At 42.5% G+C, this 21,285-nt stretch overlaps 1 protein-coding gene, 1 non-coding gene and 1 pseudogene across 2 annotated transcripts; 2 read left to right on the top strand and 1 right to left on the bottom strand.

The window, feature by feature from the left end:
• The first annotated feature begins 1,322 nt into the window (after window positions 1-1,322).
• On the top strand, window positions 1,323-1,963 carry LOC117072810 (annotated as a pseudogene).
• Window positions 1,964-3,606: 1,643 nt separating this feature from the next.
• STMP1 (short transmembrane mitochondrial protein 1) lies at window positions 3,607-16,489 on the top strand. The gene is made up of 3 exons (XM_033192085.1): window positions 3,607-3,942; window positions 14,802-14,855; window positions 16,132-16,489. Exons 1-3 carry the CDS (start codon window positions 3,607-3,609, stop codon window positions 16,204-16,206), a joined length of 465 nt encoding a protein of 154 aa, XP_033047976.1. The 3' UTR covers window positions 16,207-16,489.
• Window positions 6,949-7,052, bottom strand: LOC117073805. Its single transcript, XR_004433372.1, has one exon. It is a non-coding gene; the product is annotated as a U6 spliceosomal RNA (small nuclear RNA).
• Window positions 16,490-21,285: the final 4,796 nt, after the last annotated feature.

Raw genomic sequence — 21,285 nt, 5'->3', positions numbered from 1 at the left:
TGGCCATATTTTATTGAGCCATTGGTCTCACTGATTTGTAGCAGATCTTTATATAAATGAAGTTAGCTCTGTCACCTGTTTCACAAAAAGTGTTTACAGAATTTTAAAATTTTTATGTAGTTGATTTTCTCAATCTCTTATGGCTTCTGGATTTTGTATCATGTTGGTCATGTGAAAAAGCTTCCACTCTCATTTGCAGATTATAAAATAACTTCTCTCTTTTTCTCCTACTGATTTTAACATTTTTTGTCTTGTTTAAGCTGTTATTGTGTGCAGTGCCATTTATGTTATCTGTAATTTATGTGCAAAGTGTGAAGTAGGAACCCAACATCATTATTTTTTCCAGGTAATGATCCTAGTTAGATGAGTATCATTTGCTCAATGATCCATCTTTTCTCCATTTAGTGCTTAGAATCACTGGTATGGGACTGGAAAAGGTAGAGATCAAAAATTAGAATTTTAAAAGGCAAGTATCAAGAGAAGACCACTGGATAAGAGAATTGAGAGTTAACAGTCCTTAAAGTGCTGGTCTCTTGGGGTATAGACTAGATAGAGAAGGATTGAAGCCTTCCAGAAGGGAGCACATAGCTCATGAGAATATGGAATAGCTGAGTGGAGATCTGGCTAAGGTCAAAGGGCTGATAGGAGAGGAGGTAGGATTTTGGGGTATACTTCACAGGTCTACAATATGACAAAGTGTTATGATCATGGCAGGGCACTGCTGAAGGGGGGTGAAGGTGAAGGTCACTGGAAGGAAGGAGTTCTGGAAAGTACAAGTGTATATGGCCTTGAAGTCACCCAAGATTATGATAACGTGGCACTGAAAGGAAGGCGGTGGGTTAGATGCCAAAGCCTTCAGTGAATGAGGAGACTGCCTCAGAAATCAATAGATTAAGACATTAAGAAGGGCTAAAGGTAGGCTGAGTGCAGTGGCTCACAGTTGTAATCCCAGCACTTTGGGAGGCCAAGGCGGGTGGATCACGAGGTCAGGAGTTTGAGACCAGCCTGGCCAATACAATGAAACCCTAATAATATATGAAAATATAATAATTAGCTGGGCATGATGGTGGGCGCCTGTAATCCCAGCTACTCAGGAGGCTGAGGCAGGAGAATCACTTGAACCCAGGAGGTGGAGGTTGCAGTGAGCTGAGATCGTGGCATTGCACTCTAGCCTGGGCAACAGAGCTAGACCCCGTTGCAAAAAAAAAAAAAGGGCTAAAGGCAAACAGGAAAGTAAAGGAAGTGTTTTTATATAAGGATATTGAAGGGATAATTCGGAAAGTAGCAGTGGGGAGCAAAAGAGTCCTGCCTTGCTTCTCCATGCCCTGTGGTACATCCAGGAGCAATGGAGGAAGAAGCAGTCTGATGTCATGTGCTTTCTTCTGAGGGTCTGCTGCTGGCAGTACCGCCAGCTCTCTGCTCTCCACAGGCTCCCTGCCCCACCTGGCTTGATAAAGCACGCCAACTGGGCTACAAGGCCAAGCAAGGTTATGTTATAGATAGGATTCGTGTTTGCCGTGGTGGTCGAAAACGCCCAGTTCCTAAGGGTGCAACTTACAGCAAGCCTGTCCATCATGGTGTTAACCAGCTAAAGTTTGCTTGAAGCCTTCAGTCCACTGCAGAGGAGTGAGTTGGACACAACTGTGGGGCTCTAAAAGTCCTGAATTCTTACTGGGTTGGTGAAGATTTTACATACAAATATTTTGAGGTTGTCCTCATTGATCCATTCCATAAAGTTATCAGAAGAAATCCTGACACCCAATCGATCACCAAACCAGTCCACAAACACAGGGAGATGTGTGGGCTGACAGCTGCAGGCCGAAAGAGCCGTGGCCTTGGAAAGTGTCATAAGTTCCCCTATACTGATGGTTCTTGCTGGGCAGCTTGGAGAAGGCACGATACTCTCCAGCTCCACCGTTACCGCAAATATAAGTAGTTTGTAAAATTCATACCTAATAAACAATTTAGGACGGTCACGTCTGCTTATAGGTGTTGTCTGTTAAAATTAGTCTGCAGATTGTTTCATCAATGCTTTGTCAAATTATGAAAATTAAAGTGCAATAATGTTTGAAGACAGTAAGTGATGGTGTATCTTGTTTCTAATAAGATGAACTTTTTGTCTTTGCTTTATCTTATTAGGGAGTTGTATCTTATTGGGGAGTTAGTGTTTAAAACATACTGTGTGGTATAATAGGCTTAAAATACATTCTTTAAAAAAGAGAGAGAAAACACACACACACAGACCAAAAGACTGAAAGAACAGATTCTTTGTGGCGATATGATACCAAATTGTCAACAGGACCTATGGCCATGCCAGGCAAGAAACCCAGCTGAGCCAGTGACACTGAGGGCCAACCTGATGAGGCCTGCCAAATGAAACTTCTCTCACTTGTTTTTAGTCACCTGCTCTTAGTTTTTAAATCAAACCCATATAGCTAAAGTCACAGAGCTAAACAATATATATCTAAGCTCCCACTAGCTTCCTTATGGATAACATCTCTGACATCTGGGTTGCTTGATAAGGTTTCTTGTTTTTCAGGAAGTTGGGGTCAGTTCTTTTTTTTTTTGTTTTTTTGAGACGGAGTCTCGCTCTGTCGCCCAGGTTGGAGTGCAGTGGCGCGATCTCAGCTCACTGCAAGCTCCGCCTCCTGGGTTCAGGCCATTCTCCTGCCTCAGCCTCCCAAGTAGCTGGGACTACAGGCGCCCGCCACCTTGCCCGGCTAGTTTTTTGTATTTTTTAGTAGAGACGGGGTTTCACCGTGTTAGCCAGGATGGTCTCGATCTCCTGACCCCGTGATCCGCTCGTCTCAGCCTCCCAAAGTGCTGGGATTACAGGCTTGAGCCACCGCGCCCAGCCTGGGTCATTTCTTGTACAGCCGGGACCACCAATCCCTCAACTGGGCCTGCATGAAAGCCTTATGGGTGTCCTTCTGACATCAGAGGGCCAAAACCTCCACTCTCAGATCATGCTCACTCTCAGCTCCACTCCCATCTCAGATGCCCTTTTGTGACCATGTATCCTATGAAGAGCCATGAAGCTTGACTACCTCGCGCAAATCACCCATTGCCAAACTTTTCCTGACCTCCAATCGCCTTTCCCCACACCTCAGACCACCTTGCTCCTCTATCCCATAAATATCCCTAAAACCCATCTTTGGGGAGGCAGATTTGAGATCTGTTCTCCCGTCTCCTCGGCTGGCTGCCTGGTGAATAAACCCTTTCTCTGCTGCAAAACTCATCATCTCAGTGACTGGCGTGCGGCACAGGGCAGCATGGACCCCATCCGGTATCACCAGACTCCAAAGCCCGCCATCCGAGCTTCTTAAACACCCAGCCTCTACCTTGGGTCCTCAACGCTGATCACACAGCACACCTGCGGAGCTTTGAGAGCTACAAGCCTCCTTTCCTCCCCGCAAAGTCCAGCTGGGCCCTAGTAGAGGATGTTGCAAAAGCTCCCACGATTCAGCTGCGAACCTAGGGATGGGACCCGCTGCTCAGGCCGTCCTTCTAGGCCAGAGAGCCCTAAGCTGGGCTGTGTATCAGAATCATCCGCGTGCTGAGAATAATACAGATTCCTGGGCCCCGGCCCAGGTTTACAGAGGCGGGATGCTCAAGGCTGCCCAGCCAGGCTCCGGACTTGGCTCCTCGCAAGTCTTGTCGCGCGCTCGCTGCCCCGCTGGTTCAGGTTGTGAGGCCGATGGTTCAGGTTGTGAGGCCGACGCGCTCCGCCAGGGGGAACCGGGGCGCTGCGACGCTGCGAGTCGTTTCCGGGCGCGGGCTGGGCGGGAGGAGCGAGGCGGGGCCGGGCGGGGTGTGACCCGGAAGTCGACGGGGCGTTCCGCCCCCCGCGCATGGGGAGGTAGCCTTGGACCGGCCCGCGGAGCTGCAGCAGTCCTTCGCGCCCTCCTCGCCCTCCCCACCGACATCATGCTCCAGTTCCTGGTGAGTGGAGCTGCCGAAGAGCGGGGCCCGCTGCCTGGGGCGTGCCTCGGATCCCATTTCCCCCTCGAGGACTGCCGACCCCACCGACCCGGCCTGGGCGTGGGTCCCGCGGTCCCTTCGGCCCCCGCGCCTGGTCGTCGCCTCTCAGGGCGGCCGTTTTCTTCCTGCCTCCCCGGAAAATCCCTTTGCCACTATTTTTCTGCAGCCATCCAAGTCCCTAAAACTTTGAGGTGTCAGAGAGTGTGCGTTTCCAGAGCTACTTATTGTGCGCCGCGCCCCGCGCTCATTGTGTGATACTTGTATTAAAGCTTGTGTGGTCCTTGATGTTTTTTCGTAGTCCGCCCCCCTTTCTGCGCTCCTGTTCCATTACATAGTCGCCGGCCGGTCCCTGCTGTGGAGCCCTGCTAGTTGGCGTTTCTGAGGAGGTAGGAGGGCCAGAAATAAACCGTAAATTAGCCACCTCACGAAGTCCGAGAGGCTAAGTCCTCATCAGACCTTTCAGACTTGGAGGAATGAGTCAGACACTGGTATACACGTCATTTTTCCCGAAATGAGTAAGCATGAGTAAGCAGACTGTTTCTCCTGGCTCCTTATTTGAGTTAAAAACGAGTTTTCTGGCAAAATTGGGTATATTTCAAAGATTGCTTAGTGAAGGTTCCAGGAGGACTTGCTCATCAAATTTTCAAGTGAAAGTTTTTCTGCCAAGCTATTGTGCACTCAAAACTTGGTGCTTTCAACCACTAATTCCTTTTTCTTTTTTTTTTTTGAGACGGAGTCTCGCTATGTCGTCAGGCTGGAGTGCAGTGGCACGATCTCGGCTCACTGGAACCTCCGCCTCCCGGGTTCAAGCGCTTCTCTCTCCTCGGCCTCCCGAGTAACTGGAATTACAGGCGCGCACAACGATGCCCGGCTAATTTTTGTATTTTTAGTAGAGGGGGGTTTCACTGAGGTGGCCAGGCTGGTCTCGAACTCCTGACCTCAAGTGATCAACCCGCCTCAGCCTCCGAAAGTACTGGGATTACAGTCGTGAGCCGCTGCTCCCTCTCGAATGCTGTGTCTTTATTTTTTTGACGGAGTCTCGCTCTGTCGCCGGGCTGGAGTGTATTGGAGCAATCTCAGCTTACTGCAACCTCCGCCTCCTGGATTTAAGTGATTCTCCTGCCTCAGCCTCCCGAGTAGCTGGCGCGCGCCAGCAGGCCCAGCTAATTTTTGTATTTTTAGTAGTGACGGGGTTTCACCCTGTTGACCAGGATGGTCTCCATCTCCTGACCTCGGGATCCGCCTGCCTCAGCCTCCCAAAGTGCTGGGATTACAGGCGCGAGCCTCCGCACCCGGCCCCAAATGCTGTATCTTTATCAAAGAGATTAAAACACAAAACGTGCCTCTTCTGTCCTTTTGAAAGATGGTAATGGATTGTTAAATCCAATTAGTCAAAAGAGTGTCCTTAATCTGCCCAGCTAAGACAGGGCTGCTCCTTTGCCTCTAGGAGTTTCTGTAGTGTCCTAACTAGGTGTTAGTTTATGAGTTCAGAATAATGACAGTCATTTTCTTGTAGTAAACACTAGATTAAAAGCGGTATCACTTAGCTCCAGGGTATAGGATGATGTAATTGAGCTGCCTACTGTATCTGTTGCTCATTGATAAACTGAGAGGACATGATTCAGTTACAATTAACTTTCTGAGTGGTTTTGCAGAATGGGTCTATTTGGTTTTGCAATAAACTTTTACTGTGTGTTAATTTTTTTTTTTTTTTTTAAGAGACAAGGTTTCTCTTTGTCACCTAGGCTAGAGTCCAGTGGAACAATCATGGCTCAGTGCAGTCTTTAACTCCTGGCCTCAAGCAGTCTTCCCATCTCAGCCTCTTTAGTAGTAGCTTAGGACTACAGACCCAAACCACCACCCCTGACTGATTTTTAAAATTTTTTTTTTTTTTTTTGGTAGAGACAGGTCTCATCTAGGCCTCCTACAGTGTTGGGATTACAGGCATGAGACACTGTGCCTGGTCATATTTCTGATTTGAGAATTCAGAATTCTCAGTGTTTAAGGAGAGATGCTAAAGCTGTCAGTTATATTCCTAGCTCAGAAGTAACTGGAACCCTGATGTTCTCTCACCCTCTGGTCTCCCACCTCACTGCTTTTTTTTTTTTTTTTTTTAAATAAGTGGATAGCATTACTTTTCACATTGATTCCACCCCTGTCAAATGAGCCACTGACTCTAAAGTTGAGCAAGTATTTCTCTTTGTGTTCAGTCATTTCATCTATAAAACAATGACCATCACGTTCTAGTGTTTAAGAGGTTAAACTTCAGAGTCAGACTTCTCACTTTGAACCCTGCCTCCCATCATTTTCAAGCTGTGGTCGCGTGGGTGGGCTATTGAAATTTTCTGTGCTCCCATTTCCACATCTGAAAATGCAAACCCACCTCACGGTTTTGTTGTGAGGATTAAAAATGAGTTAACACATTAAAGAACTTAAAAACAGGGGCACTCAACAAGGATTCAGATAGTGTTCAGTTTTTCTTTTGCAGGGTGTCATTTGAACCCTGATTGAGTTTCTTCTCAGAAGTGGGGATCAGCTTCTCACAGAAGGGTAGGTGATCGGAAAGGTTTAGAAGTGATGAAACAGTCACAAGTTAAGCAGGTGCATTGTCATTACACATTTGGGAACCCTCTAAGATGTTTCTCCTACAGTTGTGATTTGTGGAGCACAGTTTGAAAACCACTGTATTTGCTTGTGTTGGTGATATCTTCCTTCCATTGTTCATATTCCTCCTCAGGTTAAAATATTTGCCTATTGTCTCTATCTTGAACAGACCTTGTTCCTGTGGTTTTTCCTTTTTCTTTTACTGCAGTTTTTTCCCCTTTATTATTATTTTTTTAATAGTAGAGATAGGTTCTCACTATATTGCCCAGGCTGGTCTTGAACTCCTGGGCTGAAGCGATCCTCCCACCTCAGCTTCTCAAAGTGTTGGATTATGGGCTTGAGCCACTACTCCTAGACTGTTTTTAAAAAATGCATTGCTTCAGGAATTTGCATGTCATCTTTGCGCAGGGGCCATTCTGATCTCTGTATCATTGCAGTTTTAGTATATGTGCTGCCAAAGTGAGCACCCCCCCTTTCTTTTACCACAGTAAAAGACACCTCTTTGCAGATAGTAACCAACACTACCTGAGGAAAGCTACTGCTTCCTTATTCATAAGGTTTAGCTAGAGTTATTTTAAGGATGCTTTCGGAGGGAAGCTAACATGATGGCACTGCTGGGGGCTTTGTGCACACTGCCTATGATGCTGTTATTGTAATTTATTGCTTTTGTTTGTTTGTTTTTGAGACAGAATCTCACTCTGTCACCCAGGCTGGAGTGTAGTGGTGCCATCTTGGCTCACTGCACCCTCCGCCTCCTGGGTTCAAGTGCTTCTCCTACCTCAGCATCCCAAGTAGCTGGGATTACAGGCATGTGCCACTACGCCTGGCTAATTTTATTTTTTTAGTAAAGATGGGGTTTTACCATGTTGGCCAGGCTAGCCTCGAACGCCTGACCTCAAGTCATTTACCCACCTCAGCCTCCCAAAGTGCTGGGATTACAGGCGTGAGCCACTGCACCTGGCTGGTTTTCCTATTATCCTTTTTACCTTCCTGAATACTCTTCATGGTCCCACTCTGATATTTTTCCATGAGGCCCTCCTGATGACTTATGCTCCTGAAACCTTTACACTATTATGTCTTTGTTTTGTTTTGTGTTTGAGACAGAGTCCTCTGTCACACAGGCTGGAATGCTGTGGCGCAATCTTAGCTCACTGCAACCAATGCCTGCTGGGTTCAGGCAATTCTCGTGCCTTACCCTCCCAAGCAGCTGGGATTACAGACGTGTGCCACCATCCACAGCTAATTTTTGTATTTTTAGTAGACACAGGGTTTCGCCATGTTGGCTAGGTTGGTCTCAGACTCCTAGCCTCATGTGATCTGCCCGCCTCCGCCTCCCAAAGTGCTGGGATGACAGGTGTGAGCCACTGTGCCTGGCCTTACACTATTTCACTGTTATGATCCATTTCCTCATTTATTTAGGTCTCATGTCTTTTCATTAACTTCTGAATAATTATCTTGCACCTTGTTTGTTATGTTTATTTCTATTTTGTTAATTATTTCACCAGTTGATGGACATTCAATATGTTTCCCCTTTTGGCTATGATGAGTAATCTTGCTAGAAATATTTGTGTGCAGGTTTTTGTGTGGATGTGTATTTTAGTTCTCTTGGGTATATACCCTAAGGTGGGATTGCTGCATCATGTGGTAACTTTTTTTTTTTTTGAGGCAGAGTCTCGCTCTGTCGCCCAGGCTGGAGTGCAGTGGCCGGATCTCGGCACACTGCAAACTCCGCCTCCCGGGTTCACGCCATTCTCCTGCCTCAGCCTCCCGAGTAGAGGGGAATACAGGCGCCCGCCACCTCGTCCAGCTAGTTTTTTGTATTTTTTTAGTAAAGACGGGGTTTCACTGTGTTAGCCAGGATGGTCTCGATCTCCTGACCTCGTGATCCGCCCGTCTCAGCCTCCCAAAGTGCTGGGATTACAGGCTTGAGCCACCGCGCCCGGCCATCATGGGGTAACTTTATGCTCAACTCTTTGAGGAACTTTTGGACTGTTTTCCAGAGTAGCTGCACCATTTTACATTTTTACCAGTAATGTATGACAGTTTCAATTTCTCCACATCCTCGCCAACATTTGTTGTAGCTGTTATTGTTTTTGTTAAAACAATTCTAGTGGGTGTGACGTGGTTCCTTATTATGGTTTTGCTTTGCATTTCCTCAGTCACTAATGATGTTGAGCATCTTTTCATGTGCTTGTTGACTATTTGTATCTTTGGAGAAATCCTTTCATGTCATTTGCCTATTTTAATTTTAATTTAATTTAATTTATTTATTTTTGAGATGGAATCGTGCTGTGTCGCTCAGGCTGGAGTGCAGTGGTGCAATCTCAGCTCACTGCAACCTCTGCTTCCTGGGTTCGAGCAGTTTCTCCTGCCTCAGCCTCCCAAGTAGCTGGGACTACAGGCATCCACCACCATGCTTGGCTGATTTTTGTATTTTTAGTAGAGACGGGGTTTCACCAAGTTGGCCAGGCTGGTGTTGAACTCCTGACCTCAGGTGATCCACCCACCTTGGCCTCCCAAAGTGTGGCATTACAGGCGTGAACCACTGTGCCTGACCAATTTGCCGATTTTTAAATTGAGTTTTTTTTGTGTCATTCAGTTATTTATATATTCTGGATACAGATCTCTTATCAGATATATATTTGAAAATATTTTATCTCATTTTGTGTGTTGTCTTTTGACTTTCTTGATGGTATTCTCTGAAACACAGACATTTTTAATTTTGATGAAGTCCATTTTTTTTTTTTTTTTTTTTTTTTTTTGGTTACTTGTACTTTTGGTGTCATATCTGAGAAAACTATTTGCCCAGCCCCACTCATGAAGGTTTACACCTATGATTTCTTCGAAGAGTTTTATAGTTTTAGCTCTTACATTTAGGTCTTTAATCCATTTTGAGTTAATTTTTGTTTATAGTGTGAGGTGGCAGTCCAACTTTATTCTTTGCATGTGGATATCCCATTGTCCCAGCACCATTTCTTGAAAAGATTATTCCCAGCACCATTTCTTGGAAAGACTGTTCTTTCCATATTGGGTGCCTTGGCACTCTTGTTGAAAATCACTTGACCATAATAAGCCTTTATGGTGTATTCCTGGGCTCTCCACTCTATTCCATTGATCTTTATTGATCAATAGAAACAATTCAGTCTTGTTTGCTTGCCACCACAGTAATCAGCTTTTCTTTAACAGGTACTTGGTTTTCTTAAAAAAAAAAAAAAATTACCTTTTTTGATTCCTACATCTTTTCATCATCTAGTAGGTCCTTGCTTCCTTAGCCTTTTCTGAGTATAGGTACCAGGAGAATGCTTCTCAGGCAGTGCTTTCATCATGTTGCTGCGGGCAAAGAGTAGTCAGTGGCTCCCTACCACAACTACATGTGAAGGAAACTCCCCTGCCTCTGTCGCCCAGGCTGGAGTGCAGTGGCATGATCTCAGCTCACTGTAACCTCTACCTCCTGGGCTCAAGTGGTCCTCCCACCACAGCCTCCAGAGTAGCTGGGACTACAGATGTATGCCACCACACTCGGCTGATTTTGCATTTTGTTGGTAGAGATGCAGTTTCACCATGATGCCCACACTGGTCTCAAACTCTTGGGCTCAGGCTATCCTCTCGCCTTGTCCTCCCAAAGTGCTGGGATTACAAGCATAGTCATTGAGCCTGGCTGCCCTACCTGCTGTTTGAAGCCCATCATCTAGCCCTGCCCAGCTTTCCATACTTAATTCTCTCCATTCTTTAACTCAAATTCTCTTTTCCAGTCAGGCCTGTTTCTTTTATGCCAGTCATCACATCTCCATTCCCATCTTGTGCCTTGATTTTCCACATTCAGTTTTCTTCGCATTTCCCTTGCCAGTTGTATTAGTCCATTTTCACACTGCTGATAAAGACATACCCGAGACTGGGTAATTTATACGGGAAAAAGGGTTTAATGGACTTACAGTTCCACATGGCTGGGGAGGCCTCACAATCATGGCAGAAAGCAAGGAGGAGCAAGTCACGTCTTACATGGATGGCAGCAAAGAGAGAGCTTGTGCAGGGGAACTCCTCTTTATAAAACCAGCAGATCTCATGAGACTTACTATCATGAGAACAGCATGGGAAATACCTGCCCCCATGATTCACTTACCTCCCACTGGGTCCCTCCCACAACATGTAGGAATTAAAGATGAGATTTGGGTGGGGACACAGCCAAACCATATCACCAGTTTAAATGTGAACACTTAGCATATTTAGAGCCTTTAATGTCAACCTGAGGTACATATTTTTCAAGTATGATTTCTTAAAAGAATCACTTCTGTATCATTCATTTTGCCACTTAATGCATGGCCTAGTTCTGATTTTTGGAGCATCTGTTAACATTGAAAATCCTGTGCAGGGTCCTGCCTTCTGTTGTTATATAACTATTTTGCCTAGCATTTCTTCCTATTCATCATATAAGTTATCTAAGGGCAGAGATAATTTTTAATCCTTTCATGGGGCTAAATATGAAGTTGATTTTTAGTATATTAAGGTCTGCAGTCCCTTAATCAAAATCTTTAGGGGCCGTATGTATTTGGGAAATCAGATTTCTTTTAGATTTTAGAAAAGTATTAAGCTGTATCATGTACCTTGGTACTTAACACCCCCAGCAGCATCTGGGATAGCACTTTGTAATCAAATGTATTAAATTTTTTGCTGTGAGACATAATCTCCAGTGAGGAGGTCTAAGGCAGGATCCTATGTTTAAAGATTTCTATTGCTATAGCTAAAAATGATTATTCACACTAAAATGTGATAATGACTATAAATAGTCTGCTATTAGTTCAGGTCAGGTATGCTTTTGCTACCAAATGAGTTATGATGTAATGTAGTTTGGATTGAGTTGAGTTTCAGAATTGTGGATAATGGATTGTGGGGCTTCACTGATTCTTAGTGTACTCTCTATTTATAGAGCTGACAATGCAATTCTTCTGTTGTGTACTGCTCTGTGCCAGTCTAGACTTCCCTTTTAGGGCTCTTAGCTCCAGCATCTTCTGCCCATCTATTTTTCCTGTACACTGCTTTCCTCATCTCAGTCCTCTGTTTTCAAACTTGCAGTGTTGTACCATTAATTGTCCCCAATGTTCCTGTGAAAAGAAGCTACTTTTTCTTACCCCTAAAGTCTCAAAATTATTGCAGAGAGGGTGTGATAGTAATGCACTTAGTATTGAGCTTGGGAAGAAAGCATTGCACTCCTTATGCCACAGTCTTCTCTACAGGGAATACTAACAGGTGACCATGTAGGGGAAGCAGGGCATTGTGATGGCATTCACCTGACAGAACTACTGATGAGGTTTCCAGGTCTTGGCCTGGAAGAAGTTAGGCATTCTTGGCCTACAAAGAGGTTGCAGACTCATCCAAGACCTCCTATAATCTGACTCCAGTCTAACCTCTCAGACTGAGTCACTGTTCCTCAGATTTAGGTTTTTTTTGTGTGTGTGTAAACATGCCTATTGACCATCCCATGAACAACATACTGTATATGCTTTTCTGGCTTCATGAATTTTTCCCTTAGTGACATTTTTCTTGTGTATTTAATCTTACAGTACCCCTTTGGTAGATCTGGTAGTATTCGGAAACATTTTTCTTAGTGACATTTTTCTTGTGTATTTAATCTTACAATACCCCTTTGGTAGATCTGGTAGTATTCTGAAACTGGAATTGGATATGACTTGTTTAGAGGCTTATGGTTTTTGTTTTGTGTTATGTTTTAAACTAATCATGAGTTTTTCATGTGCCCTTATGCCTGGCGAAGTTGCCAAAGTGAAGCCTTATTTAGGGACAGATATGGTAAGAACTAGGAATCTTAGAATGTTAGAGCTGGACATTACATTGTGAGTATAATGTTTTATAAATCAGGAAGCTGAAATCAGCAAAGCTCCAGAGAGGTTAAGTGTCTTGCTTTAGGCACACTGCCTGATAGTGGTGGAACCAGAACTCGATTATTTTTTTTGAAAGTTTTTAAATCCCATGTTTTTTCTTTTTGGTGTTAGAGCTAATACTTTCATTTGATTTTTTTTTCTCTTCTTTTAAGCAAATTTAATACTCCTTCTGGATTTGGAAAACCTCTTCCTACCTGGTTTCATCCCATAGGAGAAAAAAATCATTCTGCTTCAAGGTGCAACATTGGTAAAAGTAGGATTTTGCAGGCCATATCTGATTAATCAAATGGTCAGAATGGTCTATGAGTAGAGATTAGATAGCCTCTTCTATGTTTCTTATTGCTAATAACAAACCAATTTAAATTATGCTTTTGGTGTTTCAAGCTTAGTAAGTTTAAAGCGTACTAAGAACCCAGCTGCATTCTGTTCCCTGTGTGCATCTCCAGCTTGAAGATAAGGTTCAGTCATGTCATGTGTGATTGATGGTGTTAAGTGCCGCACTTTATTTTTTTAAAAACCTCTCTGCTGTGTATTGATTGAATAAAAGCAACACTGATTAAAGAAAATGATGAAAACAATTCGTGCTAGTTTGAATTTATAAAATGAAAAATTAAGGTCCAGATGGAGCCTCTTAATTACCAGAGGAAAACAAGGAATTATTATCATTAAAACTCAAAGCTGAGGAGCCTTGGCCCTTTTGGGTATATCTAAATTTTCATGAACCAGTTTTTGTTTAGGAAAATAGTCACCAAATGGGATAAATATTTAAAGTTTTCTAAATGTTGGACCTGTCTCCTCACTGTGTTTCCCACCGACCTTAAATGTCCTCCCAGACTGTACCTGTTAGCATGTTAGACTGTACCTGTTAGCATGTTAGACTGTACCTGTTAGCATGGTAGACTGTACCTGTTAGCATGGTAGACTGTACCTGTTAGCATGTTAGACTGTACCTGTGGGAGAGTGCTAAGCCATATGTACTCTCAGTGGTGTGTCAGAGTTTTCTCTTCTTCTCTGTCATCACATAGTTTAGTTTTTGAGTGTGAAGCTAATGTAGATTGTCTTGTCCTCCTTGTTGTGAATGCTCTTGGAGAAGTCCCTTCCCATCCTGGGCCTCAAGTTCCTCTGTTTGAACTGTGAAGAGATTGTAAACTGTGAAGAGTCCCTTCATTCTCTGAGATCCTACGAGTTGGCTGAATATTTATTTATTTATTTATTTATTTTTTATTTTTATTTTTTTTTGAGACGGAGTCTTGCTCTGTCGCCCGGGCTGGAGTGCAGTGGCCGGATCTCAGCTCACTGCAAGCTCCGCCTCCCAGGTTCACGCCATTCTCCTGCCTCAGCCTCCCGAGTAGCTGGGATTATAGGCGCCCGCCACCTCGCCTGGCTAGTTTTTTGTATTTTTTAGTAGAGACGGGGTTTCACCGTGTTAGCCAGGATGGTCTCGATCTCCTGACCTCGTGATCCGCCCGTCTCAGCCTCCCAAAGTGCTGGGATTACAGGCTTGAGCCACCGTGCCCGGATGAATATTTATTTATTTATTTTGAGATGGAGTCTTGCTCTGTCTCCCAGGCTGGAGTGCAGTGGCATGATCTCAGCTCACTGCAACCTCTGCCTCCCGGTTTCAAGTGATTCTCCTGCCTCAGCCTCCCAAGTAGCTGGAATTACAGGTGTGAGCCACCCCGCCTGGCTAATTTTTGTATTTTTAGTAGAGACGAAGTTTCACCATGTTGGCCAGGCTGGTCTCAAACTCCTGACCTCAAGTGATCCACCACTTTGGCCTCCCAAAGTGCTGGGATTATAGGTGTGAGCCTCTGTGCCCAGCCTTGAGTGAATACTTTAAAAACTGAGTAACTTTTATTTGATTTAAAAAGGAATAACAATATCCATAACTAAAAAAAGACAAAAAATTGCAACATTCAACAAGAAAAATCTGAACTTTGGCTTGAGTTTCCAGAACTTGTAGTCAAGTATTTATGTGAGTTGTGAGGGGATAAGAGAATTTAGGGTAGATTTATACAGTGTTACCATTTATTATTTTTTGCAGTTTTATTTTTTTCTTATGTTTGGTTGGTGTCACCGTTTATTCTTTTGTGTACTCTTTAGCCTCTGGAGAGGGCATCTCTGTGTTTATAGAAGAAAAATGTGACTCTCATGTTGTACACAGCCCTAGACTGGACATTAAGGTCTTCTAACTGTCTGGACATTAAGGTCTTCTAACTGTCCTAAGCTTCTTAGGAAGATACTGTCTTTGTATTTTAATTTGGAATCATACTGGCACAGGACTCAGTATACACTGTAACTCTTACTATTCTATTTTTTCAGCTTGGATTTACATTGGGCAACGTGGTTGGAATGTATCTGGCTCAGAACTATGACGTAAGTGGCCATATCCATGACTACCTTGATTCCATGTAACTGTTTTAGAGTGACTTTTCTTTGTTTGAGGTAAGGTGTGACTTCCAGCATAAATGAGGTCCATAGGGCTAAGGCAAACTCCTGAATATTGTAGAATGGTTTGCCATTGTTTGAAAAAGTAATAATACAGCTCATGAAACATCTGTCCTCCATATCACCACAAGAGGGAAAAATCCCTTCAGTTCAGCTGGGCTCATGATGATCCTCAGCTGTGACTTGTTAGCCCAGAGTAATATTAAGTTGGGCTCTTAAAATTCTTTGGGAAATCATGTGGCAAGTGAGAATTTAAAGATTAATTGGATAATATTTTCAGCCCCACTACCCAGTAGTGGAGATAACTTAGAATTTTGGAGATGCATCTGGGTAGGGGGACTGAAAAATATAGATCTATATCCCATCTTCAAAATTCTAAGGGTAGCACATTTGAGAACAGAGTTTTGTGAAGCTGTATTAACCTCACTTTATAGATGGCGATGTTGAAAACCAGGTGGTGCAGCAGCCTAAGAATGGGGATTCTGGACAGGTGTTTGAAAAAGACAAGCAAGGGAAACATGATATTGATTTGTTTTGTTGTAAAGCTTTTTGTATGACAAAGGGAGTTCCTTTGTCAACCTTCGTTTGAGTCATATAGTTTTCTAGGCAAAGGCTATATTATGTCACATTTATTGTTTATACGTACAACCTTTACTTGGCACCAGATCGAGCGGAAGTGGGTGTACAAAAGTAGAGGTGGCTTTCAGAGAGGAGCATACTTATCTGACAACTTCTGATATCTTTCTATGCAGTTATGAGGCTAAGAAATAGCACTGTCGGCCGGGTTTAGTGGCTCACGCCTGTAATCCTAGCAATTTGGGAGGCCAAGGTGGGCAGATCACTTGAGCTCAGGAGTTTCAGACCAGCCTGGGCAATGTGGCGAAAGCCCATCTTTACAAAAAATACAAAAATTAGCCAGGCGTGGTGGCATGTCTGTGGTCCCAACTACTTGGGGGACTGGGGCGGGAAGGATCGCTTGAGCTCTGGAGGTCAATCCTACAGTGACCTATGTTTGCACCATTGCGCTCCAGCCTGAGTGACAGAGACCCTATCTCAAAAAAGAAAGCAAAAAGAACCACTATTTAGCAGATCTCTTTCAGAGGAAGATAAAAGCTTGTAAAACCATTTATCTTTGGAGGAAAAGAAGTACAAGAATATTGATTAGGTTGATGCAAAATTATAATAATCTTTGTTCTCTTTAAAGATACCAAACCTGGCTAAAAAACTTGAAGACATTAAAAAGGACTTGGATGCCAAGAAGAAACCCCCTAGTGCATGAGACTGCCTCCAGCATTGCCTTCGGGATACACTGATTCTACTGCTCTTGAGGGCCTCCTTTACCATCTGAACCAAAAGCTTTTGTTTTCGTCTCCAGCCTCAGCACTTCTCTTCTTTGCTAGACCCTGTGTTTTTTGCTTAGAGCAAGCAAAATGGGGCCCCAATTTGAGAACTACCCTACATTTCCAACATACTCACCTCTTCCCATATTCCCTTTCCAACTGCATGGGAGGTTCTAAGACTGGAATTATGGTGCTAGATTAGTAAACATGACTTTTAATGAATAGTGTCTTCTTTATTGTTTGCGATTTTTACTACCTTTTGTCAAGAGAAAAATTGATGAGTTTTGTATAGCTGGTCAGATACAAATAATAGTGACTTCACAGTTTAGCAGTTATAATGGGTACTTTTAAAATATTTGGTACTAAATTATGTTGCTGCAAAGTAATTAAAATTAACATCTAGAGCTAGTTTTTGGTGAATTATTCATTTATTTTGTTCTGCTGTTAGGCAGCTCCGTAGTTGCTAATTTAACCAATGAGTCAATTTGCTGTTCGTTAACTAAGAAATGATTCTGAGAATCCTGTCAGGAATTGGGGAATGAAAAAATATGCAAAATAATGGTCTTTGTCCCAGTAGAGTTCGTAGTCTATTTAGTGTGCATGTTTTTCTTTAATGATGTATTTGATCTGACTTTTCCTTCTCAGAAGAATCATACTTGGGATTACAGGTACATTTGATGTTATGTGATGGATAAGTGAAAAGTTTTTAAAGGAGATTTTATACCTTTTCACATTAAAAAAGGTATTTATACTATTACTTTGTAGTGATTCTCTTAAGAAAAAATGTAGCCCAAATGTATAGTAAAATCAGCAGATCAAGGAGAATTTCTGCTTCTCTTTGTAGTTGATGCTTTGTTTTTTCCTGCAGTCAGAAATTCCCTGAATTTGTCAAATGTATAATCAGTTTGTATTGTTTTTAAATTTTAAAAAAATTGAATAATTAACTTTTCCCATAGGACAAGATACAAAAGTAATTTCATGTAAAGGGCCTTTCCCACCCCTGTTCTCTGGCTCCTGGCTCCTCTTTCACAAGTTACTGTTACCACTTTGCCTTATACTTTTGAGAAAGAGTCTGTGCCTAAACAAACATGTGTAACACAAATAGTAACTATCCACAGAGGTCTGACCCTCGTCTTCTTTTTTTTTAATGGAGATCATTCTATATCAGCAAGTAAGTAGCAAGGAACCTCATTCTTTTTTTGACTGCCTAATATTTTTTTGAATAGATACAACATAACTGATTTAATCTGCTACTGGTAAATGCTTAGGTTGTTCTTTTGCTATTACAATGATAACCTCATTCCTAATGTTATTAAACATACCGATTCAGGATAGAGCTATAAGATACAGTCCTAAAAGTATAATTTAGACTAAATATAAATACCCATTTCACTAGCTGTTTTGTTTCAGAGGGCTTGTTCAGCAGCTTCACTAATAATGCCATTTTTGAAGACATGGCAGGTTCAGAATCAATACACTGGCAGAATTGTTCAGAGCATCTTTTTTCAGATAGTAATGACACTGATTCTATATGTGATAAAGTGATTCTGCTTCTCTTTGACAGCTTGCATCTCTCCTACATGGAAGTAAGTTTTATTCCTGTCAAGGTTGTCTTTGTATGTGAGACAGATTAGGATTAAATTATGGTTTGACTTTTCTTAGCAGCGTGATCATCGGCAAGTGGCTTATTCTTTTTTCTTTTTTTTTTTAAGTTTTTTTTTTTTTTTTTTCAAGACAGAATCTCACCCTGCTGCCCAGGCTGGAGTGCAGTGGCACAGTCTCAACTCACTGCATCCCCTCTTCCTGGGTTCAAGTGATTCTCGTGCTGCAGCCTCCCAAGTAGCTGGGATTACAGGTGCCTGCCACCACATCTGGCTAATTTTTGTATTTTTAGTAACGATGAGGTTTCACCATGTTGGCCAAGCTGGTCTCGAACTCCTGGCCTCAAGTGATCTGCCCACTTCAGCCTCCCAAAGTGCTGGGATTACAGGCGTGAGCCACTGCGCCCAGCTTTTTTAAACTTTTAGATTCATTTAATAGGTAAATTTAGGTAAATTGCGTGTCAGAGAGGTTTGTAGCTTATTCTTTCAGAAGCCCTTGCATTATCTGTAGATGTGGACGTAAATGTCCACCTCATGGGGTTTTCATAAAAAAATTATTGAGATAATGTATGTAATGTTGCACAGTGCTTTGCAGACTATCTAATAAATAGTAGCTATTAGTACAAACTTGTTGCTTTTTGGCTAGTTCTGCAGTCACTTTTGGAATCAGCTTATGAACCACACAAAAAATTTGTCATTATTCTGTAGTCGCTATTTTTGATACTGATGAAAATTTACAGTATCCACCTGGATCATACCATCTGGCTCACAAGATTTGATCCTGAATTGTTAGCACAATGAACTAGGGCCCCAAAGGATGAAGGTTTACCTTGTGGGTATTAAAAATGCTAGAAGCTTAGAAAGCTGTTTCCAAAGAGAGATTCCTTGTTACCAACCATGATAGCATTGCTATGGTGTGTGTGGTCTCCCAGAGTGGCTGCTTTGGGATGGGAGGTCACTTAGCTATTAGAAGGTTAGGTCTCTTTGTATTATACCTTATAAACAAGGCTCATTTGGACTGAGGGCTTCCCTTAGGGGTGACACTTAACCTTGCCAAGGAGATCATTTCTACCAGTGGGATCCATCCAGCAGATCAGTTCTTAAGTTCAGCTTCATCATGTAAACTGCTACACAGTGCAGGCTGACTTCGCATTCACCATTCAGATGCCCTCTCCTAGTTTTATGTTCTTGGCAGCAGTGAAAAGGACCTCAGAGTTCTCAGGCAAGATGATCTTCACTGAGCTATATGTTGGAGGAACCCAGAACCATCATAGTTTTAGGGTGCAGTTGAAAATCCTTACTGTGAATGGGGTTTGTGGCACTGAAAGTTACCCCTTCCCTGGGAATTTTGTAGGAACCCTTGCCACACAAATCAATGGAGCAGTGGGAAGAAGCACCACAAGATACGCCTTTTTTTTTTCCTTTAAAAAATGTTTGAAAACTCCTACTAATATGGGTAGGAAAACTTCTGCCACATCTGATCATAAAATGAGAGTTGCTCAAAATACTAGTGCAGATCACTCTGACATGTGAAATACAAGACTTCAGGATTGGTGCTGGAAACTTAATAAATACAGTGAACTTGAAAAGCTTATCCCTAAACTGTAATCCTCCCAAACAAAACAAAAACAAAGCAAGAAAAAAAAAGTTATTTAAAATTGTCAAAAGAGGCTGCATTTTTTGAAGTTACCAAAATTATATCTTTAGACCTTTCTTCTGATTTGATATTTTATGTATTTAAGCAGTTAACTGATTCTGATTTAAAGGAGCAATTTTATTTCTTCTTTTCTAACTCATTTACCCAATGAGTTTGTGTGACTATAGAGAAAAGTAGGCTGTGTGGTTTTTCTAGTTGTCTATACATGTTGCCTCACAGAGCATATGTACACATGTGTAATGTTTTCATTTCCACTAAGCCGTTCACTCCCTAGATACTATACTGGTATTTGTTTTTCTGCCGAGGTCTCCCACATTTTTAATGCCTTTCTGAGTTATTCCTCCTGAAGGAACATTATATACTGTACTGGAAGCAAATGAGGCTTTTCTTAAACTTCCAGTCTTGGGTTTTGCATGTAGCATTTCCATTCCTTACAGATGAATGAGTTCTTTTTTCCCTATTGACTATTAGGGCTTTGCCTTATGGAAAGGAATAGGGTGGTGAAGGGAAAATATTTTGAGATCTTGCCTGGTCTTAATAGGGAGTTTGTGACACTTAGATTTTCAAGTGTTCAGTTTATACCTTTCCCAAATCTGGTTGCAGTGTATTTAGTCAAGCATTGAAGACCTAACATATGGCATGTTTTGCAAGGCACAGGGAAAGAAAAATGAACTGACAACAGCGAGACCTTCTGGAAATTCCCAGGGTGGGACGCTGCAAACCCTGGGTCCTGGGCCTGCCTGAATCACAGCCTCAGTGGGAGGATCTTATGAAAGGTACAGTGCAGTTGTATCATCTTACACAATTGTACAGGACTGGTACCAAAAAAGATGCCACGTAAATAGTGCATACAGTTGTGTTCAGTGTTCGTTCAATGAGGACAGCCCCACTCAGCTACCTGTGTACTCAGGTGGTCTCGGTTCCCTTTGTGTTCTCATGGTTTTGAGTTTCTTGCTGTACTGAGAGTGATTCTAGTATTTAAAGACTTTCAAATACCGCGGTCCCCAAATGTGAAGCCAACTACTTCATTTATTGTATAGCTGAACAAACAGATTTGTTCTGATGTTGGAAGGAAAACTAGCTGCTTTTTATTTATTAAAAGATGGTACATGAGTGTTTGTGATATGTAAATATTAATGTGAAAGATTGTGTACCATGTACTTTATGTCTGACTTAATGGAATTTCAAAGGCAACTTTGACTAAGCAAATTTGATAAAGAATTGACTTAAGAATAAGATGCAACTATACTTAGTGACTTTGGCTCAGAGTTTCATCATCCACAAAATATTAGAAGGTAAAATTAAATTATATTTGCGAGACACACAAGACTATTAAGGAGGGCTAGAAGTTATCCAACAGTGGAGTGATTTAGATGACAAGGAGTTATTAATCATATCTGCCATTTCCTGTCACTGGAATGGGCAACCTTGCTTGGCTTGAATCTCCAGTTCTGGGAAAGAACAGTGCTGTGCTTGAGAGCAGTTAGTAGACCAGACTGAAATAAACGCTCTTTCTAAATTGGCTGGTTGAATGCATTCATTACTCGGAGCACCTGGCAGCAGTTGCTGGCACAGCTTTCCCTTCAGGAGTGAGTCAGGTTCTCACATAGTTGAATACCGGCCAGTAATTCTAAGTCCACTTAATTCTAAATCAACTTTTCTTTCTCTTTTTATTTATACTCCCAGAATCTTACTGATTATCTACACCTTTGTCCTACTGTCTGACTTAGGGACAAAGGATCTGCGTTCTGTGATGGGTC

This window comes from Trachypithecus francoisi, unplaced genomic scaffold (genome assembly GCF_009764315.1).
Source record: "Trachypithecus francoisi isolate TF-2019V2 unplaced genomic scaffold, Tfra_2.0 Lachesis_group4, whole genome shotgun sequence".
In the NCBI taxonomy this organism is placed as follows: Eukaryota; Metazoa; Chordata; class Mammalia; order Primates; family Cercopithecidae; genus Trachypithecus; species Trachypithecus francoisi.
This window is presented reverse-complemented; position numbering and strand designations above follow the sequence as displayed.

Bases quoted from the DNA above. Each gene is read 5' to 3' on its own strand.
- STMP1 (XM_033192085.1), top strand. From the start codon at position 3,607: ATGCTCAAGGCTGCCCAGCCAGGCTCCGGACTTGGCTCCTCGCAAGTC. The intron at 3,943-14,801 runs GTGAGTGGAGCT...CTATTTTTTCAG, and splicing joins ACATCATGCTCCAGTTCCTG to CTTGGATTTACATTGGGCAA. The intron at 14,856-16,131 runs GTAAGTGGCCAT...TTCTCTTTAAAG, and splicing joins ATCTGGCTCAGAACTATGAC to ATACCAAACCTGGCTAAAAA.